Source organism: Gobius niger (assembly GCF_951799975.1).
Source record: "Gobius niger genome assembly, chromosome: 20".
NCBI lineage: Eukaryota > Metazoa > Chordata > Actinopteri > Gobiiformes > Gobiidae > Gobius > Gobius niger.
Genome location: NC_136871.1, coordinates 22109800 through 22125506, shown reverse-complemented (window position 1 = coordinate 22125506; position 15707 = coordinate 22109800). Strand labels below are relative to the sequence as shown.

General features: G+C 44.0%; 1 protein-coding gene across 1 annotated transcript in view; it reads left to right on the top strand.

Moving 5' to 3' along the window:
* Positions 1-15707, top strand: part of bsnb (bassoon (presynaptic cytomatrix protein) b) — a 65372-nt gene that overhangs the window by 41884 nt on the left and 7781 nt on the right. Inside the window, exons 4-5 of the mRNA XM_079579386.1 lie at positions 7062-7751; positions 8520-14435. Coding sequence (XP_079435512.1) covers positions 7062-7751; positions 8520-14435 — 6606 coding nt within the window. The remainder of the gene's footprint in view (positions 1-7061; positions 7752-8519; positions 14436-15707) is intronic.

Sequence of the window (15707 nt, the reverse complement as noted above, 5' to 3'; positions counted from 1 at the left end):
TGGATATCTTGTCTTTCATCATATCATTACATAGCTTGCCTGCATTGAAAAGGTAGAAATTTTAAATATTCTCATGAATTTGATTTATGTGTCTTGTAAAAGTTGTGGCATGGACCTTTTGGATTTGTTGACTTCATTTTCCCCTAGGAGAAATTGTGCATTTAAATCATCCTTCAAACAGTGCCTTAGGGCAACCTGTCAGGGGCCATGGACGACCGCAGTCCAGCGTACGGAGACCCAGATCTTAAGACCAGATCTTAGTCAGGAATTTCAAGGTGAAGGATTAGTTTACTGTGCATGTTGTAGCAGAAACCAGAGCGCCCGGTGGAAACCCACCGGACACGGGGAGAACATGCAAACTCCACAAAGAACGGCCCTCCCCATTGAACCTGGTAACTCTGTGCTGTGAAGCAAGAGCACTAGCCAGTGCGCCACCGGTCTAGAATATTAAATATTCAATCCTGACCAAACCCATTGGAGATCTGAGAATGGGTCTTTGCACGGCGTTGCCCGAGCGTCTCAAGTGCCCTTAACTGTAACCCTTTGATATGGGTATCCTATCAGGCTGTGTCAACCAAAACACAATAGCACAGGCCTGTTTGGCTGCACATGTGTATTTGTCACATTGAAATTGATCATCCCTTTCAAACTGTCTCCCATCTTAATGAAAGTGTCATTGAGCTCCTGGAGAAAGAAGGAAACCATACGAGTGGTGCCTTTAATGGCATTTGGTGACATTTCTGGCTCTCTGCTTGTGGTCTTCCTCTGACCGAGCAGCCGTGTGGGGGGAGAGGATCTCACTGTGCCAGACTAACAGGGGAGACACTGTATCACCAGGTTTTCCGAGGGCCAGAGGCCTCATGTTTTTGTACACATTGCTGCTCATCCGCGAATGTAAGGGAAAAAAGACATAAATGCAGAAGATTAAAGATTGTGTTTTCAAAAGGTTAAGGTTCCCATTACCGTCTATTCAAGCTGTTTGTTTTGCAGTTCTGTTCCCTCCTCGTATTGTGTGGGTGTGTGTACTCCCATGGGTCTTGATAGGCGCTTTGAAATTCTCCACTCTTTGGCTCCCTCTATGGGCAGCTGGGTCGCTCTGTAGCACACCTCTGTCTAATTAATGATGAAGGATCTGTTAATAACAGATCATTTGTGGGAAGAATTAAGATCTTGCTGTTGGACCTTTTTAAGAGTGCTGTGAGGTCTTGGTTGAATAATAAAGTCCATTGGGAATCTCTCTCAGTAAAGACTATATCGAGTGAATCCCATGTTTCCTTGTTAAGCTGTATGTGGATCACTGATGTAGACCTACTTTTTACTGTATGTGTGAAATAAAGAGGAGGGGTGATGACAGTGAAGCTACATGAATTCTTTGCACGTTTTGTGATGCAGCACTATAAAGCTATAAGCACTGAAGATGTCTATTACACTGTGCCATGGCAGATATAATAATTAATGTAATGTATATTATTAAATTGTATTTTTCAGAGCATCTCTCATGTGAATAAGAAGGCTGCTTAACATATTGAAGCCTCTAATTATATAAATTATGGATACAAAAACATGTATTTGAATCCTAGTTGATTAAGGAAATGTCTAATGCAATTTAATGAGAGCCCTATTTTTAAATTTCAAATCTATCTTTCTACCATTGATATTTTCAGTGCTACTTGAGACATAGACTGTAATGAGATCAATCATCAAGACAGGTGCTAAATAGTGAGTGAATAAAATATGCAGTTTTAACATTTGAAATGATCTGTATTACAGTATTAGGGCCACAAATCTTATATATATGTAAATGAGAAAGTGCAACGTGAGTGAAAAATGCACCGGTGCTCTACTTTTGCACATACTACTTGTTCTGCATATGAGCTTGTAAATGACCTCTTTTAGTGCAAAATTAAAATTGATCAATATCAGATTGTATGACAACCTCAACGGGCTGCTTACAGTTTTCTCCCCTCCGCATTGTTACGACGCTACATAAACGCCCGGTGACTTTTGAGACACTGGACATTCTTTCTGCCCCCTTTTTCATCACACACAGGCAAAAGATGTTGTTAAAATGAATAAATCATGAAAACACTGGACGATGACTGGATGTTTAGCAACTTAACACCTATTTATTTGTTCATGAGCTGAGAAAAGCAGACAGAGCCAAAGGGAAAGAACATAGGGTTTTGCCAAATTATGTAATAATGTGTTTTCTTTTTGGATTTTTTTTTTCCTATGATGTACCTGTTTTGTTCATTGAAGCTAAAACCAACTAATCTCATTTGTACTTCGCCAGGGTAAGATAGTGCACTAGTTAGCGCATTTGGATAATTCGCCAACCTAATCCCTTCTAGCTCGCCCAGTTTGTGACTGATCCGCGCTCGCTCTCAAGTGACATACATTGCACACCGTGAGAGAGGCCTCTGCGGTACCGCTATTAAACTGTGTGGGACCTTTTCCTCTGGGCTCACCAACAGTGCCCAATACCTCATTATATTGAGGGTGAAACCGCGTCACCGAGATGGCTGTCACTCACTGCCATGGACATATTATATAACTCCTTGTAAGAACGTTCACCTGCTTTTTTACACCCCACTGTGGGACATTGTCCATATGAATCGAACAAACAACACCTCTGACTGACGGCATTTTCGCCCAAATGCCAGTGTTTGGATGCAGTTGGAGCACTTCCAGTTAGCGACGCTCGTCAATGTAACAGATGCATTTAGTGATCTGATTGTTGCCAATGAATGAGTCATTTTATATTCTGCCCAGAAGCCCTGGAGTAAGTCAATGACTCTCAGTTACAGTATATGTTAGCTGATTCTGGAGAATAATCTGTTGGAGTGTGTACTGATGGTTTTTGGTTGTTCAGCTAATTTAACATGTAAGAATGGTTTCTGTTCATTACTTTTATGGACAGAATTTCATCTCTGCTGTTTGCGGACGATGTTGTTCTGTTGGCTTCAACAGACCAGGACCTTCAGCTGCTCTGGGGCGGTTTGCAGCCGAGTGTGTAGCGGCCGGGATGAGAATCAGCACCTCCAAATCTGAGGCCATGGTTCTCCACCGGAAAAAGGTGGTTTCCCCTCTACAGGTCCGTGGGGAGTCCTTACCTCAAGTGGAGGAGTTCAAGTATCTCGGGGTCTTGTTCACGAGTGAGAGACGGATGGAGCGTGAGATCGACAGACGGATCGGTGCGGCGTCAGCAGTGATGCGGTCGCTGTATCGGTCTGTCGTGGTGAAGAGGGAGCTGAGTCGGAGGGCAAAGCTCTCGATTTACCGATTGATCTACGTTCCCACTCTCACCTATGGTCATGAGATTTGGGTCATGACCGACAGGACAAGATCGCGAATACAAGCGGCCGAAATGAGTTTCCTTCGCAGGGTGGCTGGGCGCACCCTTCGAGATCGGGTGAGGAGCTCAGTTACCCGAGAGGAGCTCGGAGTAGAGTCGCTGCTCCTTCACGTCGAAAGGAGCCAGCTGAGGTGGCTCGGGCATCTGCTCCGGATGCCTCCTGGTCGCCTCCCGCGGGAGGTGTTCCAGGCATGTCCTAGTGGGACAAGGCCTCGTAGAAGGCCCAGGACACGGTGGTGGGACTATGTCTCCGAGCTGGCCTGGTGTCGCCTCGGGGTCCCCCCAGAACAGCTGGAGGAGGTGTGTGTGGATCGGGAAGTTTGGGCATCTCTGCTGAGACTGCGGCCCCCGGCCCCGGATAAAGCGGAAGAAAATGGCTGGATAAATGGATGGAATGGTTTTAACTATTGGACAAAATGATAGTGACAATATGTTTATTATTTTAAGGCTTTATTTAAAGGAATAGGCCACCGTTTTTATATACTAAGATATGTTCTTACCTCACTTTAGTCGAGTTAATATATCCCCGTCTGGTCATTGTCCGCGCGCTCTGTCACGCAAACGGAGCACATACGCAGCCTCTCCCATATGTGACATAGCTCCGAAAAAGCTCACGATAGAAGCTACCAAGCTCTTCCACGTGTTCCCTATTTAAATAAAGTTACGTGAAGTGTTTTCATGCGAAGTATATTTACACAGAAATGTAACGTGTCGATTTTATAAGCAAATAAAAAGGGGGACTATATTGTGAGGCGTAATGATACGAGGAGCACAGCGTCCGCGTAGTAACTCCTAAAGACTTCCCCCGCTCACTTCCGTCAATAACCTTTAGGAGTTACTGCGCGGACGTTTTACTCCTCGTATCATTACGCCTCACAATATAGTCCCCCTTTTTATTTGCTTATAAAATCGACACGTTACATTTCTGTGTAAATATACTTCGCATGAAAACACTTCACGTAACTTTATTTAAATAGGGAACACGTGGAAGAGCTTGGTAGCTTCTATCGTGAGCTTTTTCGGAGCTATGTCACATATGGGAGAGGCTGCGTATGTGCTCCGTTTGCGTGACAGAGCGCGCGGACAATGACCAGACGGGGATATATTAACTCGACTAAAGTGAGGTAAGAACATATCTTAGTATATAAAAACGGTGGCCTATTCCTTTAAAAAAATGGCACAGGATGTGAAACAATAAGAGGTAAACATTACATGGCTGTTGCCGTGTTGTACATAAGGACCATATGGAATTGTCTAGACTTAACATTTTTGAACCTAACTTGAACCTAAATTTTTCTTCAGAAATCGTTCATTGCCACACCAAAAATATGATTAATACTTTCCACAGGAGCATTCCATCAAACTAAGTCGTCTAAAGACTTAATAAGAGGTTAAATGGTAAAGACAAATTGTCCCTTAAATGAAATTAGAGTGAATAATAGAATACTGGTAACAGATGCAATGTAAAATAGTGGTGAATCACAGAGAGCACAGAGTCAGGGTCTTTTAAATGTGGAAAATAAGACTGAGATCAAGTGAGAAGTAAAACGATTTTTAATCTATCCATTAGTTGCTTTGTTGAACGATTGTCAATAAACTTTATTAACCCCCTGCTTAATATCATTGTTATTAACATATAAACACAACAGTGGGCTGAGCAGCTCATCAATGTTGCTTTGTAATGCCTACCGCATCCTAAGTATTTATCATTTTAAAAGCTGCTTTTATCCCCATTGAGTTTACACTGTATATTAAAAAATCATTCACCCTAAAAGGAGGATAAAGATCACTGTTTTTGTTATTTGTTTTGTGTAGTGAAAGCTTGAACGTACAGAAAGCAAAGAGGAGCGGAGAGCATCCTTCGTTGCACGGACCACAGGACTTCAGTGTGAGGGTGGAGTTGGAGGCACGGCCCACACTGTACAGGCTAAAGAACTCGACATGAATAATTTGCTGCTCTCACTTCTGCTTTGACCTCGCCGCTCTGTCCCCTCATACACTCCAAGATGTTATGCTGATTCAGTACAAGTTCCCATAAGAGAAGATGAGGGGAGACATGCTCATGTGACAAGTTCATTTTTAAGATTGTGAATAAGATTAAGGTGTAAAAAAAAATACATTTCTATCAGTTTATAGAGATAGAAAAATGTATGGGGTCACTCCAACTTCCATTTTATTATTGTTTTTTTTTATTATTAGTATAAAGTTTAATTTCAGTGTCTGTCATCCTGTGATGTGACTATGTGAATATCATCTTGAGCATGTCTTGGGGAGGGTTAAGAGTGTCCCGTGGTGCAGGAAACACGCTGGATGCTGGTTAGTGACAGTTTTATTCATGTGAAAGAACAGCGCAGATGGCCATTTCTGAGACGACTGCACCTGGTTATATATAGCTCCTCAGTGAGGCACTTGATAAAGATAAAAACAAAGGAAGTCTGTCTGTTTGGCAACGCACAGGCTTCACCAACACTTCACTGTCTCACATTCAGAGAATACAGTTTGAGGGTTTGGGCACAGTCAGAGAGGCTTCAAAAAAATCTTGATTGTTTCCATCTTTGGAACAGTTTATTTATTTTGCCAAATATCGTAACAGCAGTTAAATTCTGATGCATTTGTAGAAGTTCATTTAAATTAAAAAGGTTATAACTTTGGGATTCTTTTTACTGTTTTGTTTGTTTTTGCTTTCACATCTTGTTTTGTATATCTAATAGATCACTTTAGCTGTCAGAAGTGATACATTAAAATGAAAGTTTTCTTGGCATCTTCTCTGTCCTATGCACACTCCTCCTCCTTTTCCTTCCTCTCATCTTCTTGTGGTCAATTTTAGCATTGCCTCCCACCACCCACTCGGGAAGGTTCTGCATCACTTTGGTCTAAGCTACAGAGCTCGTAAATCGCTTTCATGGTTTATAAAAATGAAACCGTATATGATTTTACAGTTTCAAAATACTGACGGCGCTTCTTGATGAAAGCTACTTCAGTGTCTACGTTTGCATCTCTAGTGATGATACTCTTACATTGCAAGGCAGATCACGTGTATTCACATGTGCCCAGTTGTTCTCAACTGGTACGGTGTCGGGACCATAGACTGTGATATTAAGAATGGACTTCTTGTGGCCTACTTCTTCCTGAAACTGTAAGGAAGTATTTGTATAAGGCAATATTTAAAGCAGGCATGTGATTCTTACCTCCAAATGTTTGTTTTAACATGTGCAACAAAAAAATAAAATCCTAAATTGATCCTATTCTAAATTGTTGCCTGGCTCCAAAAACCCGGCCAAATTGCTTGCATGATCGAGCTTCAGCCTGCACTGAACACTATAGGGGAAGCCTTGCTCCCTCTGTCCATTTCTAATTTTACAGATTATGGTCTGGTATATATCTATGGTATCACCCTAGGATGACAAGCTGTGACCCAAATACAACTTAGACTTGTAAAATATTGTGTTCTCCTCCAAAAATGTTGTTGAATAAGCAACAGACAGCAAATATTAAAAGAAATGTTTTCTGGGAAAGACAACCCACTGAAAATGATTCTCCGACCCACCAGCTGAACCATGGCTCTGAGTAATACTAAATATTCTATTAATAATAGTATATTTAGTAATAAGAATAGAGAAAAAAAAAATATTATTATTATTTCAACACTAATTCACATATTTGTACAGAATAATGATGGGCTTTTCTATTTGTGTTTGTGTTTCAGAAAAAGGAATGGCTGTGCTTGCACTGCCAGACACAGAGAGCCCTCTCCGGAAGTTTGGGAGATATTCCTACACCCGTCCCACAGCCGGCGGGGTCACCTCGACATCCTGTCCCAGCCAATCAACATTCACCTGCGCAGCAAAGCCCCAATCAGGCCTCAGGGCTTAGGCCCACAGGTCCTCACCAACAGAGAGCTCCGGGTCACCAAGTAAGTGCCCCACAGACCAAGGGGGCCAGTCAACCCTCTCTTCAGAGTAAACCTTCTCCCCAACCCAAACCCTCTTCCCAGCCTCCTGCTCCATCCAAGGGCACAACCCAGCCCCCTAGTCAGAGTAAGGGTTCAGGCCCAGCTAAAACACAACCTATGTCTCAAGTGAAGGGACCCGGCCTGGCTAAAGGCCAGGCAAAAGGCCCTGCACAGCTGTCTGGAACAAAGGCTTCCCTTTCCTCAGGGAAAGCAGCACCTCAGACCAAGACTTCTACAGCTCCCACCAAAACAACACCTGCTCAGTCCAAAACTACAAGTAACAACCAGGCGCGCAAACCTCCTCAGGGCCAGGAGAAAAGCAAGACCAGCTCCAAACCTGCAAAAGAAGATGTCAAGACTCCACCAAAGAAGACAGTGGCAGAGCCTGTCACTTCACCTAAAGACATAAAGATTGATGAGGATACGCAGATGTCAAGACACCAAGTGAGCTACCTGCAACGTCTACAACATCATCTTTTTCACTCTTTTTCAGTATTTTTTTTTTATACTTTTCTTTTTTTCATTTTTTCATTGTATTGTGGTTTTTGAATACCATTTACTTGTCATCATCAGGTTTTCGTCGTCTTCACAACTGGTGTCTTTCCGTTTTTATTTTTTCCCAACCAAGCATTATGTGACTCCACATGATGAAGCATTTACAGCATGGTCTCTGACATGGTTCAAAGAATGTGATGGGGAAGCCTTTCACCCAGACAACATCAGTGCCATATTCAAGTGTCTTACGTGATACCTTGTGTTACATTCATTTCTGTCTATTAACCACTGAAGGGCTAAGTCAGTCGCACTGTTTAATATTACAGATGACAGACACATAATCATAGGATTGACTTTATCTTCAAGTGGTTGTAACTGTATGTTTTGGAAAAGCTTTGTGGCATAAATGTTAACATTCACTTATAGAAATGTGTTATATTTCTGGTCTGGATCACTGATTCTTTATATGTCTCTGATTATGTCATAAATATGTGGATTATTTAAAAACCAAATCATGATTTGATATAACTGTAAAATTGTGTTATGACACTAATGGTTTGAAATGCATTATTCAAAGTACTTTTTCACCACCAATCTCTGACTCACACACACCACATTCATAAATAATGGATAGTAAATCAGTAATCCAGAGCAATATTCTTACAATTACTTGATCAAATGTTGCATTCATTCATTTTTCCCCTTTTCTTCTTTCAGGACTTCACCAAATCGAGTACACAGAGTTTAAGTGACACTGGCTACTCCTCGGATGGCATCTCCGGCTCCCTAGGCGAGATTACGGGCCAAATCCACGAGGAGGGCATTAAACTCAATGCCTCGGTTCCCTCAGACATCACCAAACTGGAAAGCTCCATGAAGCCTCTGCTGGAGCCCGAGCTGAAGAACAGGCCTCACTCCCTCTCTGTGGGAGTCTACAGCCCGGAAGACGATGCGGCGAGAGATGAATCAGAAGATGACCTCAGCTGTAAACTTCGACACGATTATGTGGAAGACAGCAGTGAAAGTGGTCTCTCACCGCTACCAGTCAGACAGAAGAAATCACACAAAGAACTAACAGATGAGGAATCAATGAGGAGGCAAATTATGGAAATGAGTGCAGATGAAGATGAAATGGAAGAGTATGGGACACAGAAAACTAAGCGAACACACAAAAGCAGTGGTGATCAGGGTAAAGAGAGGCGACGGCTATCCCATCAGTCCAACAGCTTCGAGGATGACCCCAAGGCGGCAGAAGCGCGAACAGAGGAAGATAGTTCATTGGCTCAGGGCGGTCTGAGAAGATTTAAGACAATTGAACTCAATAATACCAACAGTTACAATCGCGACATTGAGCTTAGCACCGAGCACGACTTGAGGGAACCGGAGCTTGAAATGGAAAGTCTGACAGGTACGCCAGAAGAAAGATCCAAGGGGGACTATTCATCCACCCTGCCTGCAACTACACCAAGCTACAACTCTGGGACCTCCCCCACATCTGTATCCTCTATGGAGGACGACAGTGACAGTAGTCCCAGTCGTAGGGCAAGACTAGAGGAGGCGAAGCAGCAGAGGAAGGCCAGACATCGCCCCCATGGGCCACTACTTCCCACAATTGAAGATTCATCAGAAGAAGATGAGCTTCGGGAAGAGGAGGAGCTTCTAAGGGAACAAGAACAAATGAGAGATTTAGAGCAGCAACGTATTAGGAGTACAGCACGAAAAGCCAAACGGGACAAGGAGGAGCTGAGGGCACAGAGACGCAGGGAAAGATCAAAAACTCCTCCCAGTAATCTCTCCCCTATTGAAGATGCTTCTCCAACTGAGGAGCTACGGCAGGCTGCTGAAATGGAGGAGCTTCACAGATCGTCCTGTTCAGAATACTCCCCTTCCATGGACTCTGAAGCTGAGGGCTTTGAGGGGATTGCTGGAAAGTTATACAAATCCGGGAATGAGTACAACCTCCCCACTTTAACAACTCTATACTCGCCCACAGAAAAAAATGCTGCAGTGTCGCCGTCTGATAAAACGCTCAAAAGTGCAGAAGAGGTTTATGAGGAGATGATGAGGAAAGCACAGATAATGCAAAGGCAGGGGCACACGGTTCAGCAGAAAGGCACCGAAAGCAGGTCAACTCTTGATCCTGGTGGGGCTTTGACTCCTGGTTCAAGTCCGACACAGATTGCAGCTCCAGTTTCGTTCTCTTCAACAGATCCTAGAATCCCAGCTGCACAACATTTATCCAAAGAAACACAAAACCGGATGATGACCCAAAGTGCCAAAATTGAAGGTGTTGTTGGAGTGTCCACGACAAAAGCCCAACCTGCCACCACAAGACAAAGCAGTCACCAAAGGCCAGCGCAGACATCCCCAGAACCTGCATCATCCTCGCTTACCTCCAAAGTCTTCTCACTCTTCAAAGGTCCAAGCCCTCCTGTTTCTCCAACTGTTTCTCCAGCCCAAAGCCCAACACATGCACCGTCTGTCCGGCCTTCAAGTGGCAGGCAGTTGCCCTCTGTTCCTGGAGGGCATACAGCTACAGCAACACAGTCGCCACAAAGAGCAATGTCACCAAGGCTTGCCCGCCAGCAATCCTCTCAGGAGTCTCCCGTAATGGTCATTACTCTGGCTTCTGAAACGACAAGCCCTGTAAGGCCACATACTGTAAATTCTTCCACTTCTCCACTGTCATCTCCAACACAGGCAAATTATAAAACCCTTTACAGCACACATGTTCCACCCCCATGTTCTCCTAAGCATTCAGTTAATGTTGGTATTAGCACTGTTAACACACAGGAATCAACTTCAATGGAAATTATCTCAAATGTTGCAGGCACCTCAAGTGCAAATGTAGTGGATTTGAGAGCCCCATTGCGATCTGCACCAATCATAATGACAGATCAGGGGATGGACTTGACGTCTTTAGCCTCTGACACAAGGCGATATTCTGGAGGAGCAGATCAGCTCTCGGGTCGCCACACTGCTGTACAACCTCTCATTATGAATCTGAACGCACAGGAGCAGCCACATGTATTGGTATCAACGCCCACTACTGTTAGTGTAACTGTAGCTGGTGTTGTGTTCATGTCTCCCTCCAAAACACCAGTTATCTATGGAGACCCTTTGCAAAATCGGGTCGACTTGGGGCAAGGGGTTGGCTCAGCTGTGTGTTTGACTCAAAGTAAACCATCAATCAATGACCCGTCCATTCCCAAAATTGACGCTTGCCTTGAAAACCTGGGCCTACAACAACAGCAGTTACAGCTGCAACAACAAAAACTCCTTCAGCAGCAGCAACTTCTAGAACAACAACTTCAGCAACATCATCAACAGGCTTCCTTTGCCCGGTACAATTTAGCAAATCAGGTACCACCAATTATGAAGAAAGATCTCGCTGATAGTCAAACGAATAGCGCTCAATCTGTAGTCACAGCAAGTGCCATAACTAGACCAGTCGTCCCACAGTCAGTGTCTGGAGCTGTTACTTCTGCTCCTCAAGACAATTACGGTGGAGTTGCCTTAGAACTGAAAAATAAGCCAACAGCAATTAACCTGTCGACTGGTAAACCTCACGTTATGATGGTACAGCTTGATGAGAACAGTACATCGCAAAATAACACAGTTACTCAACTTGTAAAGCCAGAAGAGCCTCCTTCCCAGGTGTTGGATCTCACTGGACAGCTTAAGCCAGAAAGCCAAGCCGCTTGTTGTGATGTTGTTTACAAGTTGCCATTTGCTAGCTCCTGCTCAGGCTCATTTGGGCAGAACACAGGTGATAAAAATCCTACCACAGAAGCTTCTCAAACACCTAATCCTCCACCTCCACACTTAAGTGCTGGCCAGCAACAACAAGTTCAATTGTCAAAAGGTATGACAGACGAGCACAAAGCACTTGCTATTGGAAGAATACAACCATCTATGTCTGATACACACCTGCCTTCAATGACAGATGGGAGTCAGTATCAGGGTAGGGTAGTACAGGGGGGGGCTGCAATAGATTTTAGCGGAATAAATCAGGCATATGACGGTGGCTATACAGGCATGGGGGGACAGTACGGCTCTTACACAGACTTGCGTCAAGATTATTCAAGTTCTTCTCTACCACTCCGCAGATATGGCTCCTTATCAAATATCAGTTCTGATTACAACTATAGTGCACAAAACCTATCTGGGTCCCAGGACTCTAATCTTGCACAGTATAGTGCCACCACTGCAAGAGAGATCAGTCGTATGTGTGCAGCTCTTAATACTGCAGACCACATGGGAAGATACAGACCAAGCATGGAATTGGTTCCTTATGGAGCAGGTAGAGGTGGTTCATTGGGCAGGCTAAACCTACAGCATAGTTTGGCATCAATCAGAGCTAGTCTCCTATATGGGCCAGATGGAAGACCAACTCCGAATAGTCAAGCCCTTTCAAATTTAATTGCAAGACAAGCAAGTCTCCGTGCAATGTACCCAGCAGCTATAAGAGGTGGCGACGGCATGATATATTCCACTATTAACACCCCCATAGCCTCTACATTGCCAATTACCACACAGCCAGCCCCTGTCATCCGCCCCATATCTGGAGGAGTATACAGGCCACATCCTGCGGGTGTTACAGCTGTGCCATTGGCTAGCCTCACAAGGTTACCTCAAGTAAATCCTAGGATGCCTCATCCCACCCAAGGGCAATATTACAATAACCAGTATCTATCATCAGCAACTCCAGCCCTTCCAAGTAACATGCCCCAAGAAACACCAATGTACCTTGGAAAACCATTAGCAAACGACACTGCCCAACCAAATGCCATCGTTGCATTGTGTCCATCTGTTGCCCATGGAGGTGCACATACAGTTTCAGCGCCCGGTTTGGCTCCAACAGACCAACAGGTGGCTCACCTCACTGCTGCTCCAGCTCCGTCTTTAGCTCAGGGTTCTATTCAACCAGTTCAAACAGAGCCACTCTCTTTAACCCAGTCTCTAGTTCCGTTTGTTAATCAACAATCGAGCCAGCAAGAAGCAACAGTCAATGAGGCTCCAACGACTCAACTTTCTCCTCCTGCTGAAATACCTAAAGGAAAAGAAGATGAGAAAATGAGTCAACAACAAGAGCATATACTGCAGCTAGAGCGAGAACGTGTTGAACTGGAGAAATTACGGCAACTGCGGTTGCAAGAGGAGCTTGAAAGAGATCGTATGGAGCTCCAGAGACACAGAGAAAAAGAGCAGTTACTTGTTCAGCGTGAAATTCAAGAACTACAGACAATCAAACATCAAGTACTGCAGCAACAGCAGGCAGAGCGTGAAACACAGCTGATCATGCAAAGAGAACAACTGGCACAGCAGCGAATGCAGCTTGAACAGATCCAGTCTCTTCAGCACCAACTTCAGCAGCAGCTGGAGGAGCAGAAGCGACAGAAGACTGCAGCAGTAGAGGCCTCTGCTGCCGCTGCTGCAGCAGAGGCGGCTGCAGCCTCCGCAGCTGCTGCCGCTGCTGCCACATCAGCACAAGGTGCCCTGCAAGGGACTCCACATGGTTTCATTATTTGTGATCACACAGGCAGGGTCATTCAACAAGAAGGACAGAGTGTTCAGTTTTGGCAAGATGGACAAGTGATGCAAGCTGTGGTTGCCTCCCGACCAATTCAAAGTTCTACATCTGAAATGTCATTAAGAAGCAGTGACAAACAAGTTGACCCAAAGGTTATGAGAAAACAAAATTCTATGCCTCGTCTAAGGGATGGCACAGAAGACGACTCGGGAAAGAAAATTACTGACAGTTGTGTGCAAACAGATGATGAAGAAGGGGAGGATAGGTTTATGAACCGGCGCAGACGGACACGTCGAATTGCAGATTGCAGTGTGCAAACGGATGAAGAAGACCAGGGAGAGTGGGACCAACAACCGGTTAGGCGCAGGAGATCTCGGGCCTCAAAACACTCTGAATCTAGTGGGGAGAGTAAATCAGATGGATTATCCAAAGTTTCATCTAGTATAGCTATTCAAACTACAAATGATTCTTCGTGCCAAACTGAAGCAGACCAGCTTGGTAGAGTTTCTCCTGCAATTCATATTACAATGGCAGAGACCTCAAAAGTAGACCTTTTACATTATATAGCTGCTCCTGAGAGAACTCGGAAAGGAGAGAGTTTGGCTTGCCAAACAGAGCCAGAATCACATTCTCAGGGTGTGGTTGCACCTCAGCTCAGTGTACCTACAACTATCAGTCCATACTCCACAAGTCTGCACATGGTTGGTGCAAATACAGCAGACACAGCATCACCAAGACTGCAAGGTGTGGCATCATTTGAGAGGAGAAAGCCGGACCCTCTGGACATTAGCTATCAGCAGCATGATTCTCGCCAGCCGCCTAAGTCTCCCCAAGTCCTGTACTCCCCGGTCTCTCCTCTGTCTCCCCACCGCATGTTGGAAACCACATTTGCATCACAGGAGAAACTCAACAAGGCCCATGTCACTCCTCAGCAGAAAGCCTTCACAGCTGAATCCCCTCAGCGCCATCAGTCACTTCCAAGACCCATCAAAAGTGTTCAGCGCTCCATGTCAGATCCCAAACCTCTAAGCCCCACATCAGAGGATCCAGCCAAGAACAGGTTCTCTCCGTACCATCAGCAGGCTCTGTCTAACAGTCAGGTAAGAATCAAGAGTTTATATTTACCTCCCAACAACAAACAAATTAATAAACAAACAAACAAAAATCTGTTTTTACATTTTAAATATTTAGTAGTGCACTGATTCAGACATAAACAGATATTGAAAAGACATGTTCAGTAAACATGTTTGAAACAGATATCCATTTATTCTCTTATTTTCTGTATTTATTTTGCACCATGTATGCACTTTTTATTACACAGACTATGCACTGTTGTGACGCTCCAACGAAATTTAGTGTTGTTATTTATGTGGCGTCGACAATAGACACACGGCAGCATGGTGCTTAGCACTCATGCTTCACAGCTAGAAGATCCCAGGTTCGACTCCCACCTGCACAGGGCCTTTTTGTGTGGAGTTTACATGTTCTCCCCGTGTCTGCGTAGGTTTACTTTAGATACTCTGGTTTCCCCTTCCACTAAAAACATGTACAATAGGTTAATCCTCCGACCAGGTGTTTCTGACCATTAGCCTGGCTCCACACTTGGAGATGGGTACCCGAGCTCCGGCCTATACTGGCTCTGCCCAATTCTCCTACGGGGATTAAGTATAACTTAACGTAGAATGATTGATTGATCGATTGATTGATTGATTGATCTAAATTAAATCTACATTGTAGTCTAAAATAATTGATATTTCAATGCAATTTTTATTATTTCATGATCAGTTGTCAAAAATATTCATTAGCTCTGTAGTTCCCAGTATATACAGTGGGAAGAAAAGTAAGTACACAGTTTTGAATTTCTCACATTTCTGCCTAAAGTGGTCACTAAATGTGGTGGTCTGATCTTCATCAAAATCGCAGGAATGATTAAATAGTGTCTGCTTTAACTAATGCCACCCAAACATTTACATTTTATCATATTTTTATTGGCCATGACATGTAAACATTCAAAGGAGAGGGAGGAAAAGTAAGTACACCACCTGAATCTCACTGAACAGCAGCAGTTTTGTAAAGACGAATGGTCCAAGATTCTGCAAATACAGAAAAGCAATTATTGCTGAAAAGAAGAGTCAGCCAGCTAATTAATACAGGGGTGTATTCACTTATTCACCTGCTGTTGTGATTGTCTCAGGTTTTTCTGCAAAATATCTTGACACTTCACACTTGTGAATTCATTGTTCTACGATATCGCGTTGTCCAGGCCCTGAGGCAACAAAACAGCCCCACACCATGATTCTCCTGCTCCATACTTCACAGTGGGGAGAGGGTTTTGATGTTGTGTGCTGCTCCATTTTTCCTCCACACATGAC